General features: G+C 41.7%; 1 protein-coding gene across 4 annotated transcripts in view; it reads left to right on the plus strand.

Moving 5' to 3' along the window:
- The first annotated feature begins 5,056 nt into the window (after positions 1 to 5,056).
- Positions 5,057 to 19,705, plus strand: part of LOC124063365 (forkhead box protein J3-like) — a 57,168-nt gene continuing 42,519 nt past the window's right edge. Inside the window, exons 1-3 of one of the 4 annotated variants that reach the window (XM_046396954.1) lie at positions 5,057 to 5,370; positions 15,599 to 15,722; positions 16,020 to 16,494. In XM_046396954.1, the coding sequence (XP_046252910.1) occupies positions 16,135 to 16,494 (360 nt within the window). In that variant the 5' untranslated portion in view covers positions 5,057 to 5,370; positions 15,599 to 15,722; positions 16,020 to 16,134. Of the gene's footprint in view, positions 5,371 to 5,423; positions 5,517 to 15,598; positions 15,723 to 16,019; positions 16,495 to 19,705 lie in introns of those variants that run through there. The other 3 variants (XM_046396955.1, XM_046396957.1, XM_046396956.1) reach the window with 3 other exon arrangements.

Genomic DNA, 19,705 nt, shown 5'->3' on the forward strand with positions numbered 1-19,705 from the left:
CCACAAGACCGCGGTGCTGAAAAGTGCACGCGCTTCGTTTACAACTCCACTTCCCCGCGTGCACGCGCACAGTAAACGGGGCCGCCCCAAAACAAATGGTTTGGAGGGGCATCGACCAATCGAAATTCGAGGACTTCCTCATTGTCCAAACAGAACCCGGGAAGCGTGGGCGAGCCACGACCATTCTGACCAATGAGAGAGGTTGAAGCGGCATGAGGGGCAGGGCCTGGTGAGGGCGCGCGGAGTGTTGTGTGTGAATCAGTGCGTGGTTTCTGCAGTGCGCATGAGACCGCGCACTTTCCGAACCGGTTCAGACCAGACGGTAAGAGGAGGTTTGGAGAATAACGACAACGCAGCCTCCATGCCGAAATGGCAGAAGATGACACGAGGTCATTACAGACCAAGACAACACCCATTTTCTTTTCCTTTGGCTTAGTTTCTAAACACGGTAGCGTTTGTTTTACAAATAACTTGTTTTAAGACCGCGGCTACTATCAAGCGGTGCCTTCCAGGGACAACCGTATCTGCTGAGTGGAAGGAAAACACTTCCGTGTGATAGGCTTAATGGTGCGAAATTATGCGAATGACCCACTTCCCTCTATTCCTCTGTGTGTCTGTGCGAATGAGACACATAAACACATTTTTGCATTCAATGGGACTTTCTGAGGACATCGACTCCGATATTCACAGTAAAAACTCCGCGTAGAAAATAAGACAATGTATAACCTCCGAACTTGCTGAGACCACAAACATGAACTACTAATAGCTGACGACATACTTTCAATGTTCCTCATTTGCCTCGATGTAAATAAATATCGGATAAAAGCTGGGTTTACAAGACACATTTATCATTTAGTCACATCGAGCTGATACTGACATGAAATTGATAGTCAATCGGAACAAGCAAAACAGAAAAAAGATAACAACATAACTGCTAATTACTTCCATCTTTCGCACAGGTCCTTCAGGGAGCGTTCACCGAACTGAAGCTTGTTTGTTTGGTTTACTAAGAAAACAAAGGCTCTAAATCACAGAACGTTTTATCAACAAGGATGTGTGAGATGTTTATTATGAAATTCTTTAATGTCAGTGATAATGTCCCCACCCCCCATTAGCCGGCTGATGTGCCCTTGAGCAAGGCACTGCTCCTGTGCGTTTCACTGCATGTTGCATGTGTGTGTGTTTCAATCAGTGATGGGTTAAATGCAGAAAAGTGATTTCCCAGCTTGGGATTAATAAAGTAACTTAAATTAAAATAAAAATAAATAAATATCCTCTTCATGTATACTTCCTGGTAACTTACTGTGTTACTCTTTCAGACACAATTCGTGATTTTCACTATTCATTTTTTAACTATTCATGCAGATACATTCACTGCTTTCATTCACAACACGACCGCAATGACCTTTTTCCTAAAATGTTTTGAGGTCTTGAGGTGCAGTTTCCCTGAATATTGATCCCTGTTCCCATTAACACGTGGTCCCATGTAGGAAATGTTCCTGAACATTTCAGGCAAAGATCTTATGTTGCAGTTCACTCAGCAAGTGCAACTGCTCATGCAAATCTCTCACCTCTCTCTGTTCTGCCCATATCAAAAATCAGTGAGACACATAAGTATGGAGTTTCATGACTCTCAAACTTTTTTTTAATCTCTTATCTCTCAGATATTTAGTTGACACATTTGTGCAAAGGGTCAAACCCCAGTGTAATGAAATATCCTCACAATTAGTCACATAATTGAAATAGAAACATTGTACATATGCAGCAGTGGTTGGTCACTCATTTAGTCTAGACAGGCCAGTTACAGCTTAGCGGTGCTTTAAACGAGAATCTTTACTTTCACCATTGTGTTAAGTTCGTCATAAATATACTACGTCGAGACTCATACTGTCCTTTAGAGATCACAATAGAAAACCTTCATGTTTGCCTTAAGATGTCGCGGAGCGTGTTGCATTATTCTCTCATTTGTCTGCCTGTTTTGCCGTGTCAGAGAGGCAACAGGATCCGACCAGGCAAAGCCAATTGTGCTGTCCAATCACCACAGAGCAGAGGGGAGGCGCCAAAGTGGACACATTCCTCTTGTTGAACGTTGCACAATTGTCAACAGACAGACGCTTTCTGCAGCTAGAGCAGCCTCTCCTCTCATCTGCCATGTTCTCCACACAAGTATAAATCTCACACATTTTACTGTGAAATTGCAATAATCCCCTATTACATTCTGTGCCAGAAATGAACCCTAATAATCCTAAATTTTAGGGGCAGGACTGGGGGTCACATCAGGGTATGGTAGTCTAAGTTAACTGAAGGCCTATTTAGTTGAACTGTAAAAATGAAGTGGGACTAACTTCAAATCTTACTTGCTTTACTGAATTTAAGCCCAGTGTTTTAATAGAGACTCAGCACAGAACATTCAGTTGGGTCTAATAGCTGTTCACATTTTGGGTGAACAAACATTTCATTGTTGTTTGCTATGAGGTTATTTTGCACCAGGGTTGCATTTCGCAAGGATGAGACATTTGAGAAGTTATTTAGCTAATGACTTAGACGACCACAGCGGTGTTTTTACGTGGTGCTTCATATCTTCCGGTGTTTAAATACATTTTATGGAATGAATGCAAAACGCAATGAGTGCACATATCAGAAGCCACCCGTGCGGTTTGCACACATTGTCTTATGTTAGGGAGCCCTCTGGTGGTGGACTTGCAGGTTACAAAAGATGGGCCCGAAAAAAATAAAAATTAAACGGTTTTTTCGTTTTTTACGTCTTCAGCTTCTTGTGTTTGTCTTTTAATATTTATGTTTGAAACTTAAATAAAAATTTACACACACATGCAGGCACACAGCACTAACACACACATTAATAACATGACCAAATTGTTTAGCATTTTAGGAATGTCCAAAATAATTCTGCATTGTTGTAATTCAAAACACATTTTAAGCATTCCAGTCTTACGGTCTCTATATTGCTGTATACATTGCAATATATTGCTGCACCGCCCTGAGATTCCATGACAAATACTTCATTAACCACTGTAAGTAGAGTACCCTCACCATCCAGACGAGTGCAGCACTGAGCAGTTTTTAAACCCAACACTGAAAAAGTGGGGGATGGATCCATGTGACCAAGCTCACAGCCAAAAGCACAACATTTGTTCCAAGTCTGACTTAATGTAGTGGTGTTAAAAGACTGAGGAAGACATTAGATTGCAAGAATACTGATCAAAAACGTACTTGTTGTTTTGACAACAACAAGGTGGTTTCAGGAAGCTTAAAGAACCACCTCAAGATATGAAGACATTTTACAATACTCATTCATTTGTGTCTGATATTATTTTTCCGCACCTCATCAGAAATTCTTAGAATTACATATACTCCTTTTCGCTTTAGAAAAAATCCATGATATATGACTGTGTAAATATAATTTAAATTTAGCTGTCGGACAAGACGTCTCCTACTTCATTACAACTCCATTCTCAGTATGTACTTTGGGGGTTTCAAGTTTCCACATCGTACTTGTGTGAGTTGCATACAGGACCAAACTTCCAGACGTGTGATTCCACAAAGTCATTTGTCTTATAAACTTAGATTTATTGTGAGCATCGAGACACATCTCTCCTTCAGCAGGTAAATGTGTCAGACTTTACACACACATCATTCTGCACATTAAAGGTCAAACATCCAAGTGAAGTAAGACCTAAACAAACTTTTTACTGGAGCAGAGATTTAATGTAAACCCAGCCTGAAAGTTTTCCTCTTCTTTTCTTTTGTTGCTCTTATCGACATCAAGAAAACCTCAAGCACTTTTTCATGGCAGTATTAGCAGCTGCAGCTCTGCTCTACAACAAGACAATTCAAGGTGTTTTACTTGAGACATAAAGAAGAAGAAAAAGAATCAGCTTTATTGGCAGCATATTTTACATACACTGAATGTATCCTCTGTATTTAACTCATCTTTGGTTGAACACACATGCTACCCCCAGCAAATTACATGCAGTGAACACACACACAGGAGCAGTGGGCTGCCATGTCAGGCGCCCGGGCAGCAGATCGGGGGTGCCTTGCTCAAAGGCACGTCAGCCATAATATTGAGTTGTACATGTATGTGTATTTGTTGGTTGATATCCCAAACAGGAATGTTGAGAATGTTTTCACTGCTGAGGGGAATAATAGCTGTGTGATTTTTACATACAAATGTCATAGAAAATTTGTATTTACACACAAAATGCAAATGATTTGAATAACACTACATCTGTTGTTTGTATCTGAGGGAACCCAAATGCCTGAAACTCCAGCTACGTCAGCACTGCAACAACACTAGGCCCAAAGTCTAAAGTGAGACTAATCATTAAAATACTCATCCTCGAGACTTTGTGAACTTAACAGTTTAAAATACCAAACAAATCATTGCAGTCTGGCTGGAAATCCTAAGCTTCAAAAAGGTCGACTGATGTCCCGTCCAGCTGGGTGCGCTGTGCTTCACATCAAGCTTCTCCCAGCATTTAATTAACAAATTGCAGGCATGCAGTCTAACCGAGGAATACCTCAGCTGTAACACATAAGAAGCACACCACCCAAGCCTCCACTTTGTCGGACCACAGTTTTAATGGGTGCCACTAAATGCCACTATATGCAACTTTGTGTAACTGTTTTGTCACACTTTGAGCAGCATGTAAATATCATTACTGAATGCCTACAGTGTGTTTGTATATCACATATTCAGTGTTTTCTATAGTTTGTAGTTTTTAGCAAAACCGTCAGAATTACTGTTATTTTTTTTAATGATTTGTCATCATCATTATAAGAAGAGTTATTTTTACTATTAGGGTCTATCAGATGATGAGCCTAGATACTATAATAATTAACAAATATATGAGCCTAGCATGACAGTCATACTGATAATGAGATTATTATTATTATTGTCATTATAATTTTAATGGTAGTGTTAATGTTAGTATGTAGGCCTATGTGATGTCCGAGCAGAATCTCATTAATATTGAAACTGGGAACTAGTTAAATGCATGTGATTTCATTTTTCCCATTGTGGTGCATGAATTTATCTTCAACGTGCTCCGGCTGGCGTTGGAAGTAGTTCCGGTGGTTTAGCAGCCGAGCGGAGCACACAGACCCGGGATCTTCGTGCCGCTGAGCGCAAACACGAATAGCGGGTCGAGTTGTGCTGTCATGACTGTCGAATGACCACAGCAGCGGTCAGTTTGACGCCTGCAGAGCACCGTGCATGCAGCCCGAGTGACAGCGTCAAGGCGCCGCTGGAGCTTTTGTCTTCGGGAGGAATTTCCAAGTGCAGAATAAGGCGTCTGAAGCAGTGTTCAAAAAAAAAACAACTGAGCCGGCTCATGTTCACCTAAGACGGTGAGTAGTCTGTACGGAAGAATTTCTGAACGTCAGTCATGAAGGTTTGTGTCATATAATGCTTTTGCCGGGAAAGAAGTGTTAGCAAAAGCCAGCGGTTTGAGGCTACTTAATGGAAGGCTATGACAAGTTCGCTGCCTGTCACAGTATGTATGCATGCAGATACTGTAGCATTTCTCTTTACCTTCAGTGTCCGTCAGGGAGAAAAAAAAAGTCAACTTATGTTAAGTTTACAACAACTGTCTCATGGTACCCGTCAGACAGAGGGGCTGGCGGCTAACAGGCTCAAAACAAAGCGGCGTTTTCATAAAATAGTAAGACAATTGGACGCGCAAATATGCATGAAGTGAACACTTTTGAAGTGATAACAGTGGAAGCTTAAAGCCTGACCGAGCAGCAGTGCGAGCTCAGCCTGAGCTCCACAACGTAACTGTATGGACAGGCAAAATATTCTTTCAAGTGCTGATTCAGGTACCGAGCTGACAAAGCATTTTTTGTTGCTTGTTATTAACGTGATTGATGTGTTGGAAAAGTTGTAACAGAATGAGGAAACTCAGGACACTGGAAACGATGAGTGCTTCAAAACACTCAACTAGCCCAACTTTGTCTCGCTAAATATTTTATTTTGTATGTTGGTGTGTGAAAACATGCCAAAGTGTCATTAACACCTTGGCATGTATTCATAGGTTTTTGTGAATTTTCGTTTTTGTTTTTGCCTGTGATGTGTGCGTGTATGGACAGATTTAAACAGTATTTCTGTCTGTGTAGGTACTGTGAGGGTGTGCAATATGTTTGCATGCATGTTCATACCTGACTAGTTATCAGTCAGCACAGAATATACTGTAACTTTTTTCAACAGTGTGTGTGTGTGTGTGTTAGTCGCTGTTTCACGCCAAGCTGAGTTTGTTGAGTTTGCTATGGATTTCTATTCCATAGGCTTCCTCACATAAATCAGTGCAATCCCTTTCCATAAAGAGCCCTAACCTTACCCTGAATGGTGACCATCTTACACTGTAGTAGGAGTCATTATCTTTTATCATGCTGCAGTGTGGAGAGCCAGCCAATGCTATACAATTTCATCTCTCCAAAAAGACACAGACAAGGGGAGGTGTGTGTGTGTGTGTTTGTGGGCGACAGGCTGAGAAAGCATTTGAGAGAGTACCCTGCTCCTGATTTGGATGCGCCTCTAATTCCTATCAAGATGAGAGCTGTCTGAACAGATTTCTCTCATCATTATTTGCTCTGAGATTTACTTGCGCTTGTAAATGGTGTTGATTGAGGGTAATTTGGCTTTTTAATTGCTGAACAGCTGCCACACTCACTGCTGATTGCCATTGTAGACTTTCTCAGTAGATCACTCATAGACCCCTAAATGCCTCATTAAAACGTTATGCAGAATCGCATGAAACGTGAAGAGAAGGAACCCTCATAATATTTTACTGATTTGTGTTTTATCATCGGAAAGGTCGTTGTAATTATCGTCAATGTCAGCAAATGCGATTCTAAGAAACGAGTGTAGTAATGACTTTTTGAAAGTTGAATTAAGGGCTATTTGTGGATACACTGCATGCATTTCAGTTTCTTTGACAAAGATGAACTCTATGTGCTGGTGTAACGGATGTTAGTTGGCCATAGATGAGAAAGACTCATGGGACCAATTTGCACCATTTGTTCTTCTTTCTGCAGGAAGACAATATAACATACACATACAGTATATTGTGTCCGGGTTGGTCACTGTACATGCTGATCAATGCAAAACCAGCGTTCTTAATAATGTCTCAGGTACTGCATAGCTGTGACAATACAATGTATATACTGTATGGCTTCGCCAGTGATTGTACGGCGAGTTAACTGTGTCAGAAAATCAGCAGAGCGTTTTTGAAATTGACTGGAAAACCTTTATTTCTTTTCTCTTTTTTTTTTGGTTCAGTAGAAAAACATTAACACTGTCTATCACAAAGAGTCAAGTTAAACCATGAAAAATATAGTAAATGTAAACCACGGCATAATTACAGCTGCTGCAGAGGACATAGCTGCAGAGAGACATTAAAACACACACATGTACCGTTTCCAGGTCAGTTATGCATCCATTATCTATCACCAGTTAGCCTTTGTGGGGTTGTTGGGGCAGCTGGAGCTCATCCCAGCTAACACTGGGTGGGAGGTGGGGTACACCCTGGACAGGTTGCCAGTTTGTCACAGGGTTAACAAATAGAGACAAACAACCATTCATGCTCACATTCATACCTATGAGCAATTTAGAATCACCAGTTAACCTAACCTGCATGTATTTGAACTGTGGGAGGACCCCCCCCCCCCCCAGCGAGGGGTCCTGGCCGGGGACTGAACCCAGAACCTTCTTGCTGTGAGGCAGCAGTGCTGATTATTGCGTCACAGTGCCACCTGTATGGACAAAATATCATAATGTACATTAGGTAACATGCTGAGAATGGCAGGTAGCCGTCAAACAAAAATGATGCTAAAATTTATTTTAACATTAAAGTCAATAGTAAAATGAACAAAATTCACAAAATAAAATGAGGAGTTCATTTTAAATTTGTGCTCCAACTCCCCAGTATGCAATTGAGGAAACATAACAAACTAACATAATAATAATAAAAAAAGCAACTGGAAAAGCAGCACTTAACTCTCCCATTCCAGCGACTGGCAGTGGTAAAAATGTTATCTTTACTGGAGGTACTGGTAGGTTATTTGACTTAATGTTCAGTGAGAAAAAACAGCTTCAGCAGTTGTCTTGACCGGCATCCTGTGCATCCATGGTTTGTATCAGCTTATTTTCTGGTTTAACTTGGCAGTGAACTCTGGACCTGACCTTTGTCTGCATTGGAATGGCTGTGGTGTGTGGGTGAGGTCTGATCAGCAGTGTGTTGTCTGTCTATGTCATGGTGTCAAGGGCAGCGTCTCACGTGAACAGAAACTTCAGCTGCAGAATCTCTGTCAGGTCACAGGTCACAGACTGATCTGGCACATGGTCTTCAGGTACAGGCTGAGATGTCCTGAGATGCAAAGGTCACACTTCTAATGTCAGTATCATGTGCTTGTGACAGACTTAGTAAAGACAGCTGTGCCATCTAATGGATCTCCACAGGTTCCAGATCAGTGAAGGTGCCCTGTCCCTCTCTTACAGTTACAAGTAAGAGACGGGCACTCTGACTGAATCATTTCACACACCCGTCTGCCATTAGATGGTAGGGGGCTGTGTGATTTAATGATGTCTCCTAGGGGGTTACCCATTATCAACTTACTGGGTTTTCTGGCGGCTCATGTGAACATGTTGTGTATGCACACAAAGGAAGGCTTACACCATTTTAAAAGCAAACTTTGGGAATTATAAAAAAAAGAAACTTGATTGGAGAATGTGTTACCCTCCACAGAGACTGTGACCCACACACATGCACATTAAATGGAGAAATATGAAACTGTGACTCTGATGACAGGACGAAATGCAGGAAATTGATGCCATTGTGTAATATAAATCAAAATGTAATCAGTATATTACCTCTCACATATGGAGAGTTAATTCACAAAAATGGATTAAGAGCATTCTTACAATGACTAAACAAACACTAGTTTCACTGCACATGGAAAACGTGATTTAGGATAATAAATACAAATGTGTGTACAGTATCTGTGATTGCAAATATCCCCCCCAAATATGCTGTACAGCATAATGAGGAATCATTTTTAATTGGATCTGTGATTATTAAACATGTGTGAATGCCTGTTATTGTCCCACGTTCGTTACGGAACTGTCAGGGAGATAGAATACAGTCAGAGTCATTTTTTTAAGTAGCTCTTTCAGCGTATAGCTTATATCACATAAAACAAGTCTTATATCTTTTCATTCCTTGGCTATGTTGTTAATGGAGCTAGTGGTGTTGTTGCTGGATGCTGGGGCTGGGCGTGCTCAGCTACGGCGCTCATCTGCTCGCTGGCGGCCCCACTGGAACACACAGCCATTAAAAGAAATAGAAAGTATCTCAGTTGTTTGTGTAGATGAATGTTTAAATGCAGCACATGTATGGCTGAACCATACTTTTACTGTTTTATTTATTAATGTAAAGATGAGTTTGTTCAGTTAGTTGACTCTCACGTTGCGCATGCGCATCACACATTCTCTTTTTTTCTTCTCTTAAAAACAAACAAATCAAGTACGTCTGTTGAAACTTTTCGTAAGATTACTTTTGATGATCATGAGCAGACACAGCCATAACGCTGTACATTACACAGGCTGACTTATTTCCATAATCAGTGACATCGCTTGCGTTAATGAGTCACCTCAGCCCTACTTGAATGTGTTTGGTTTACTCTCTTTTCAAACGAGAGAATACAGAAGACATACCTAGGTCATTCAGCGTGTCTTGCCTATCTGCGTCCCCTTCCACCACCGTCACTGCTTCACTCAGTGGCTCGTGAAGGGGGGCCGAGCTCCAGGGCCCCCGGGCCCCCGCCTGTGACAGCATTCACTGTGTTAATTCTGTTACACCAGTATATGCGTCAGTCGTGGCTGTTAAGATTTTAAGTCAAGGTCTCGCTACGTGACTTGTCACATACTTATTTTGTATCATTTCATGAATAAGGAGTTAATTCTCCTGAAAAACCCAGCGTGATCAATGTTAGCATGTATCATTGAAAAGACCTTTTTTTTTTTTAACAGCTCACAATTCCAAACCAGCCTCTTTGACGTGCTGTGTGGAAAATGTTTGTCTGTCTTAGCCACAGAGTTGATTCCTGTAAACACACAAGCTATGGGCTCATCTTTTCATACCGCTGCCATTATACACAATTTGTACTGAGCCTCGGAAAGAGTCGTTTACTGAAGGATAAAACTTACAAATTAAGATTATGCTTTTAGCAAACACCGACACCCACTCCCTTCAGTTGTGATACCAGGGAGCCGCCGGCTACTCGTTACCATGAGCGCTTTGCTAGGGCGGCTGGTACACTGCCTTGCTCAAAGATAGCTTGGCAGAAACTTTTAAAAGAGTATGGGACGAGGTCTCATTTATTTCAGCTAGAGGCCCTCTAGTCTTCCTCCATTATCGGGCCACTGCAACATTATGAGGTCAACAAGTCATTTTAATTAGCTTAGGTCATACCAATAATCAGCTGTTTAAATTGTAATTTAGACAAAGTGATTATTGAAATAACCTGATTTTAGAGGTAATTAGCGCAACCCTGCAATGATAATACAATATGAAATCGGCTGTTCCTTTTTGATTTGCCTGTAAACTGCACCACAGGAAACTCTGTCATCAAGCTGGGGAGATGAGAAGTTTGACAGCACAGTAGAGCAGAGGGACTCTCTCTCTCTCTCTTTTTTTTTAAGTACCTTTAAGTTCTCTGAGTGCTCCCAGTCATTGTGATGTTTTGTCTTGTCCCCAGGAAAGTACACATAATTTGAATTCAAATGCAGCAAATCCTTTTATCTAGTCAAAATCTCCTTTGATTCTGTTTGTAAAGCGTTGCTGTGATTTGAAAGAGAAAGATGTAAAAGATAAGATATGAATGATCACTTTTAAAGGGCTGTCATTTGGATTGAACTCAGCGGTGCTGCCAGCGACAAGAGTTCAGAGCTAAGTCTCTATTGTGAACATGATGTAAATCCTGTGTCTTACACAGGCTGAGGTTGTTGTTATGTTTTAATGAGTAACAATTGTTAGCCAATTTGCATGTAAAACAATGTAATTATAAACAAGCATCAAAAAGCTGTTATACTTCTAAAAAATGTAAATTACTCTCCATTATAAAGCGCAACAAAACCTAAGCCATGCCTCCTAGCCAGGGCCTCGAGGTTTTGGATGCTCACTTCCATTATTAATGCTATTCACAAGCCAAACTTTTTAGGTTGGTGCAGTTGGGCGCTTTAATCTATTTTTGCTGTAAATTAATGAATTTTTAAAGAGGACTAGTCCTTGCTGAATAGAGCTGGATGTGGGAATGTAGTTTGTGTCGTGGTGACGCAGTGCTATACAGTAGACCCCTTTACTGTGCAAAGCGTAAGTTCACAAACAGCATCCCATCTCTCTCTCTTGGGACCGTTCGTTGGGGGAGAAATGCTGCACTCCAATGTTTTATTTATGACAAAATATGCCTTTTTAACTTTGCCGTTGTCAGAATCTGGAATTGTGATAGCTTTTTCCTAGTCGGCGGTGGTAAGTCTTCTGGGTCGCTAACTCCCTCTACCTTGGCAGATGTTTTCAGGTGTTATGTTCTGTGTGGGCTTAGTGAGTTAAATATTTTATTCTAGGCCTTTGGGGATTCAGTGGAGCCCACTGATTTTCTTACCTTCTTTCAATCAGATTTTCTTCCAGAGAGAGAAAAAAATGTGTGAATCATTATGTTCTGTTTCATTTGAGATGCTACTTGATTGACATCAATTTTCATAAACCTCTGATGAAACGGTTGTTCTGTCATGGGTAAATTATCTTCTTTTCTTCATGTTACCCCGCCCCCCCACCTCTTACTTTTCCTTTCTGGAATTAGTTTGCCTGACCACTCGCTTGAAAGACTAAGGACACAAAATGTATCTCAGTTTGAAACGGTGCATTACATCGAAGCCTCTCCAGGTCTCCTTTGAGAATAAGTAGACAGTATCAAACGATAATTGCTTAACCCAGCTCCATTGAGAGATGAGCAAGAAGCCACCATAAGGGCAGCTGATTTGCCTTGATATCTTATAATTGAACCTTTTCAGGGGCATGTTTTCTGGCACTGAAGCAGAAAGTAATTAAGACGTTCAATACTGCTTTTTGGACCTTTTCCTCCTTCCTTTGAATGGCCCACACTCAGAGACATGACAGCTCTCAGTATGCCTACAGACTTTCTTTTGACACATTAGCCTTACCCTTGCCAAGGCAGTCCTTCCCAGAAACCCCCTCTGCTCGGCACACTCTGGGTGGGTATTTTGTCATTACTTCATTTTCCTCAGAAAATATTTTGATGCCTCTTTCTTTTGGCTCCCCCCACCTCCTACCCCCCATCTCTCACCCATCCCCCGTCACTCCATTCAGAGTTCTCTATTAAAATGCAGAACTGTAAAGCCTCTCTCAGTCTAAAAGCCTGCTAGCAGCGGGGGACTGTTAGCTGTTAGTGATGCATACAGCCGAGTGAGTGCATCACAGCTAATGGGTGAATACATTCAATCACACATAGACCCTCAGCTCTTTTAAAGGGACAATGTTCCCAGTCATGAAAGCTCCATCCACAGTTTGGTGAGTGATGTATTTAAATTCTTTAGAGGAGAAAGAGTTCTTGTTCATAAACATCCAAATCCTTGCTCTTTTTTTATATTAGTGCTTGTAATCTTTTTCTGCGAGTGCCAGCTAATATCTCACAACTTTCAAGTTCCCGAAGTTAACTTTTCACATGTTTTTTTTTTTTTTTTTGGTCGGGTAAAAGATGAAAATCAGAGATGCCACAATGTTTTCCTTTTTTGACAGATTTTGAACTTCTTTTATATACACAAATGTTAGCCAAAAGTCTATCTCTGTTAATTTTTGTTCTCATGCACATTTAACTAGAAACATTCAAACTGTTTAATCAAACAGCACTTTTTTTATATGATGAGCAGCCAGAATATCCCCACTTCACTACCTTTATTTTCTATTCAACTACAGCTCTTTGAAATCTGCCTAGTTGGTAAAGTTTCTGATATTTTCTGGTCAGTGATACAACATTGAATCTCTTTGGCCGGCATATGCACAGGAATTGTGTTAGTTGGGTTGCTGCATGAGCCCTCAGTCAGTGCATTACAATTAGTTCTCTCCCGCCCTGCGACAAAGAGATCCTCCTTCAGGGACAATTTTCTAACCGTCATTAAATTAACTGTGTCAGTTCAGTTGTATTTCTAAACATGTAGTTAATCCTATATTTCTGAATCAGATAATTAGCATTCTTAATGAGTTTTTGGTTTAAATTGTCCTATTCACAGTTTTAGTTGCTGTTACAATAACATAATATCAGTTAATTAGAAAAACGTAGTGTTTAAACAAACACCTGCATTTGATACATGCTGCTGATGATATGGACCTGAACCTGAGTATGGTGTAAAAGGGTTAATTTCCCTTTTTTAATGTGGGTTATATTGCACATATGTCTGTTTCGCTACACTCGGATAACGATGAACAATTATCTGACGTAAACTACATTTTAACTAAAATATATTAACTATGGAAATACAACGCATTTCTATAGAAAACTGATGGCTCTAAGATAAGCAGACACATACTGTAAGCTGTCTTCTCTGCCGTGATCATTTTTCTCCCCTGATACCATGCAGGCCTCCGAGGCTGATGTCAAACACAGCAGGTATCAGAAACAAAAGGCACAGTGCTGAGGTTAGCCCAGTCACTGTGGGACCAGTTGACTGAGTCGACTAGGTAATTGGTTGCGTCTACCCGCCCAACAGGGCCCCTCTTCCCAGAAGCCAAGTCATGCCCCTCCTCTTCTCTCTCCGCTCTCTTCTATTACTCATCATCCCGACGCCTCACCAGGCTAGCGGTGCGAAGCTACACCGTGCCGCCATGCAGCCAGCCCACGCTCCCAAACTTCTCAACAACAACAGCCACGGCAGCGCAGCAGGTCAGGGCTTGTGGCAGGCTGATTTGCAGCTTGAGCCTCCTTTTTAATGAGGGGAAAATAAGTACTTGTTGTTCTGTGTCTTGTGTGACACCACCCTCATCACCACCTACCCACCACCACTACAACTAGCAATGCTACCTTCCCTTCAGCAAAAAAAAAAAAAAAACGAAAAAGAAAAAAAAGGTGCACTAATTAAGATGGCTTCCTGGGATTTGAAAGGGGGGGGTTGGCTATGGCGTCTCCCACAGTGGCAGAGCCTTGAGGAGAAGATGGGGGTGGTGTTGTGCAAGAGGCCTCATCGGGCATATCGCTTCCCTTGGTTCTTCTTTCCTTACCCTAGTCCCACAGCCTGGCTTGTTTGGCTTGATGAGTCTGCTGCTAAACATTTGTTTTTTTTTCTACTTATAATTAAGCAAGTTTTTCTTTGCAGGAGCTGAGAATTTCCCTTCCTCTTCCTTATCCTGGCTCTTCAGGGGAATTGGAGGAAAGAGAGACAGAGGGGGTTTGTGTTCCTGCTGTTAGGAAGGCACATTGGAGTTCTCCCACCTTGATTATTTACATTGAGCATGAATGGAAAATGCGTGGGCCAGTAGGTTCTTTGTTGTTCAAGGACATGCGAAGGTTACTGCATAGGATGAGGATGAAGGCATAGATGTAGATTTCTGTATCCTTAGGAGGTTGAAATCATCCATTCATTGTTAACTATTCACTTGCATTAGCCCGCACTGTATTCATGTCTTTCATGAAACTTGTAGGTTTACCTGTATATCCAAGTATGAAGGACATATTTCTTTCAAAAGCACAACACACTAAACAAGGCAGTTTTCCTTGCTGAATCAGTGTGGCCTGAATGCAGCATCTTCACTCCAGTGATGAGTAACAGTTACATGACATTCTCAGTCCAGTAGTGACAAATCTACGAATGTTCTGTGACTGACAGAAGTACAGAACAATTGATGAGTAAGTTCTCTCTCTGTACGAAATGATTGTCTTTGTTTTTTCCCGAATCATACTAAAACTATTTGCAAGGGCCCCCACAATAAAGTTCCTATGCAGGACACATTTTTAAGTTCAGTGCAGCTCTAAAAATAGCTACCAAATTAAAATGTTGAGGCTTCTTGAGTTATTTCATTGTTTGTGTCTGTCTGAGCAGGAACCGGGATGCTGGAGTGTGTGTGTGTTTGGGGGGGGGGCATGGACTTGACAGGAGAGTGAGGCACGTCGAGAGTCAGAGAATGGGAACACAGTGTGTGTGTGTGTGTGTGTGTGTGTGTCGGTGTGTGTGGGGGGGTTACACATAGAGGGAAAGGGGACGAGCCTTTCGGCTCCTCTAGAGGGTTGGAATTCCTCCCGAGCTGTTCCCCCCATTTGGCAGGCACTTGTGAAAACAATTCCCCAGCTTTTAGTCACTCTGCAGATCCAATTGCCATTTCCACTTTGGAGGGAACGAGAGTGAGAGGCAATCCAGATAGACAGAACACAGTGAGAGAAAGAGAGAAGAGTTTTAATCGGGTTGGACAGATGCCGAGGCCAGTTGAGCAGTTGTGCGATATTAATATCTTATGAAGGCTGTCTGGCAGTGCAAGCTCACCGTCTTGTGTGGTTTTGTGTTTGTGCGTTGCAGCAGTGGCCATTGCTGAGGCTAAATGAAGAACTTGTGAACATGCACAAGGAAAGGACTCTACCTTTCACTTCGGTGACTTCCCCAGATGCTTTGGCCCAAAGAAAGATGGAAAGGAATGGGAAGAGTAAGACACTTAACTCATACTTCGTCCCCCATACTGCTTTGATTTTCACTGTGTAGTTAATGGAAATAACCTGTTTGATAAAGTTTGTTTTTATCCGTAGTTTACATTACAGATTATACTTATGCAGTGCGGTGTGAAAGAAAAAGTGACGAACATGCCAAAATGTTTAGTTTTCCAGCTTCACTGTATGTGGAAAATAATGTGCAAGTTAACATCTGTATGTCTCTGCCAAGTGTGCTTTCTGCTCCAGCTAAAGGAGATGAATAGGCGTAGTAAACAAACCTCCTGCTCTTCCAGACTTGAGCCAAGGCTGCTGCACAGCACCCATTCAGTGAGCCAACAGGAGATCCTCCATACGCCACGTCGCTGAGCCCCTCACCCTTCCCTTTTGATCCCTTGACCTAAAAGCATCATGACCTCTGAGCTGGAGAGTAGTCTGACCTCCATGGACTGGCTCCCCCAGCTCAGCATGAGGGCAGCCATCCAGAAGGCAGATGCAGGCCACCACCACGGACACCACCATGGTCACCACCACCACGGTCACCATCACGGGCATGGGCCCGGCAAGAAAATTGCCCATCTGGATCCAGGAACAACACTCGACCAGGAGGAAGCTGCGCAACACAGAGATGGTAAACCTCCCTACAGCTACGCCAGCCTCATCACCTTTGCAATCAATGGCTCACCGCGCAAACGGATGACCCTCAGTGAAATCTACCAGTGGATCTGTGACAACTTTCCTTACTACCGAGAGGCAGGCAGCGGCTGGAAGGTAAGACGAGACAAGAGAGATAAACCATGTGATATATGAACTATGTATCTTGCTCTTTAGCGTTAAGCTCCTAAGTATTCATGGCTAACAAATACTTGCTTATCGGGCATTTTATATTCTCTCCACACTTTTTTTTGTAAGAAAAGAGCAAAGTACAAAACATTCAGATTGCAGGCTTCCTCTTTTTTTGGCTGGTGTTAACTGTCACTTTCATTGGCATGACAAACATCAGCAACTGCAAATTAAATCAGCTGTAGCTAATATACATTAATAATTAAACTTGACATGCAGACAGAAACACTTCTGAGACCAGACCTAGGACCTGAAAGTACAGTAAGCCTAATCAGGTCTGGCAAGATCTTGTTTTAAAGAGCTAGAGTCTTGTGTGTCTAATACCCTCATAGATCCAAATGGGTTCTGCTGCACTGTAGCTCTGATCACGTGATTCCTCATGATCACAGTGAGAAAAAATATTTTAGAATGTCAGAAAATGATGGAAAAAGTTTAAGATAATAAATGACAATTAGAGTTTGGAATTTGGTTCACAGATATTAAATATTTGAATCCTATACAAGACGTATTTTTCTGACTAGTTTTTATGACCTTGTTCTAGGACATTATTATATTACTGCTCTTTTTGAGCATGGCTTCTTGTTAATCAATAGTGCATCATGCTGGAGTTAGTCTCTTTTTAAAAAATTGATCCTTGAATTTTCAGCACAGGCCTCTTTCAGATCATGCTGAACATACCGTTTTGTGCCTTCACATATATGTCATATCAATAATTTAAACAGCTTAGTAGTTCTGAATGAGGACCTTCTGTTTTAGAATGAGCAGCTCTTGTAAACTAATTATGCAAAACTAAGTAGGCAACAACCTTTATTTCAATATCTTGTTGCACTTTTTGTGTGGTTGATTCCATTGTTGCTTATTACTTCTACCTGGCCACCCAACAAAAGATTATAACAGATCCCAGTTAAATCTTTGAGTTTAGTTATTTATGTATATATATATATATATATATATATACACCTAGCTTTGGTAAAAGACTGAAAGAAATCAGACTCAACAAGCCAGATACTGAATTCAGATTTGATCAAATCTCATCTCTAATACTAGTCCTAAAAATGCACAAATCTGATCTAGTGGTTGCTTCGAAGAGCAGAGAAACCTTTTAGTGAACCAGGAGTGATTGACAGATGCATTTCGTCTCGTTCAGACGACATTATTAAATCCTTATGTAAATGTAGCTATGCAAATCCTGGCTAAAATGAGCAGAAAGGTGGCTGTGTTATTGGAGACAAATGAATAGATCTCTACGGTTGTGTCTTGGGGATTCTCTAGCTTATTAGCGAAGAAGGGGATAGATATAGTCCTTCCACTAACACATTGAAAAAGCTGTCTACAAACTATGAACCAATTCATCTCTCTGAGAGCGGCAACATTCTTCTTCTTCTCTCATTATTTCTCTCTTTTTCACTTTCTATCTTCATCTCCCAAGAACCCCTCCCCCCTTAGTCACTCACTCCTCTCCTCTTCTTTCCCTTTCACAAACTCTTGTTTGTTCCTCATCTGTAATCTTCAACACATTATTCCCTGAGCATAGATGCATGCCAGAAATGGAGACAAAAAGGTTATGATACGAGCCAGGTTGTGTTGGCAGAGCTTCTTACCTGCATGTAGGATTCAATCAATTCGTTTTCTGTTTGGGGGGGAGGATAGGGGTTATTAAGACCATTCAGGCTTTCTCTCGCCGCAGCTCATGACTGCTTTCTCCTGCTGGTTGTATTTGAGTGCCAGGATGTTTTAGTAACCCATAATTGCACCTTTAGATTCATTGATTTGTGTGTGTGTGGCTGCATTCTAGTGGCATCATTAAAGCACATTACTATGACACTGCGGCCATGTTTTCGCATGTTGTGGCATTTGACAGTGCGGACTTTGTTGTTTGATGCATAACCCAAACTTGCGTTGCTTTCCTCTTAATCTGTGGTTTATTTGTCAGAGTATGTGACAGAATATGTTCAAAGTAGAGCACTTAAGAAAACATAGCTAATATAGTGTTACACAGATCTGTGAAGAAAAAACATTTTCACAGCCTCTGGCCTACACATGAACTGACATTTTAGAAGCATGTAAAGTAACAAATTGAGCACTCAAGATAAGTCAACTTATATTTCTGTGTCTTGGAGAAAAAGCTGTAAACTTTTGCTTCCTGGATGACCCGACTCAACACTTGGGGCTTGTTTTATACCAGCCATAGCCGTCACAGGGAAAGTTACATAAGTCCGGTTCACTCCAGTTCAGGTGATTGCTGTCAGCTGTACACAGTGGGACGCAGACACGGAGATTGTCTGGCTGCCACATTCAGCAGACACTGCCGGCTCACACACACGTTGCAAGCGCACGCTTTGAATCGCGTGTTTTCCGAATGTAGCTGCTCAAGGCGAATGCTCGAGCTTTCTGAAAACGCCTCGTACGTGGTCCATCGTGCTTCCTACCTCCTTCACCCTCTGCCACACATGTGTGCACACACAGGCTTCATACACCCACAGAGAGACTTCCACTCAGGTCGGCAGTGTACGTGTGCAGTCTACAGATTACACATGGGGAGCTCAGCAGGAGAGGAGATGGGGGGTGGGAGGGGGAGGTTGGAGGCAGGGTTGAGTTGGAGAAGAGAGAGGAGACTGTCAGAGAGCAGAGGAGAGTTTTACTACCCAGCACACGCACTCCGTCTGCTCTGTATGATAATGTGAGAGTGCAGGAACGGCAGAGTTGAAACCAGGACAACACACAGTCATACATACTCACCACACACACACACACACACACACACACACACACACACACACACACACTCCATCCTTAGAAATCACAGAAATAAGTACACTGGTTGAACACCATGGACTTACACCATGTGTTGCAGCAACACTCTCTCTCTCTCTCTCTCTCTCTCTCTCTCTCTCTCTCTCACACACACACACACACACACACACACACACACACACACTTTCCCGTGCATTGAACAACTTAAATCTAGTTCACTGTTACAGTCATGCAGCTTTCCAAGGTTGTGACGTTTTTGTGTGTTTTGTGGAAATGAATATAGCAAGCTCTTTTCATTGGAGAAGGAACGAACTGTGGAGGAGGTTCACAATCTGGAACAAAAAATCGTGAAATTAAATAGCACGCGGATGCATAAGCCATTTGT

The sequence above is a fragment of the Scatophagus argus genome, chromosome 8 (assembly GCF_020382885.2).
Source record: "Scatophagus argus isolate fScaArg1 chromosome 8, fScaArg1.pri, whole genome shotgun sequence".
Classification (NCBI taxonomy): domain Eukaryota; kingdom Metazoa; phylum Chordata; class Actinopteri; family Scatophagidae; genus Scatophagus; species Scatophagus argus.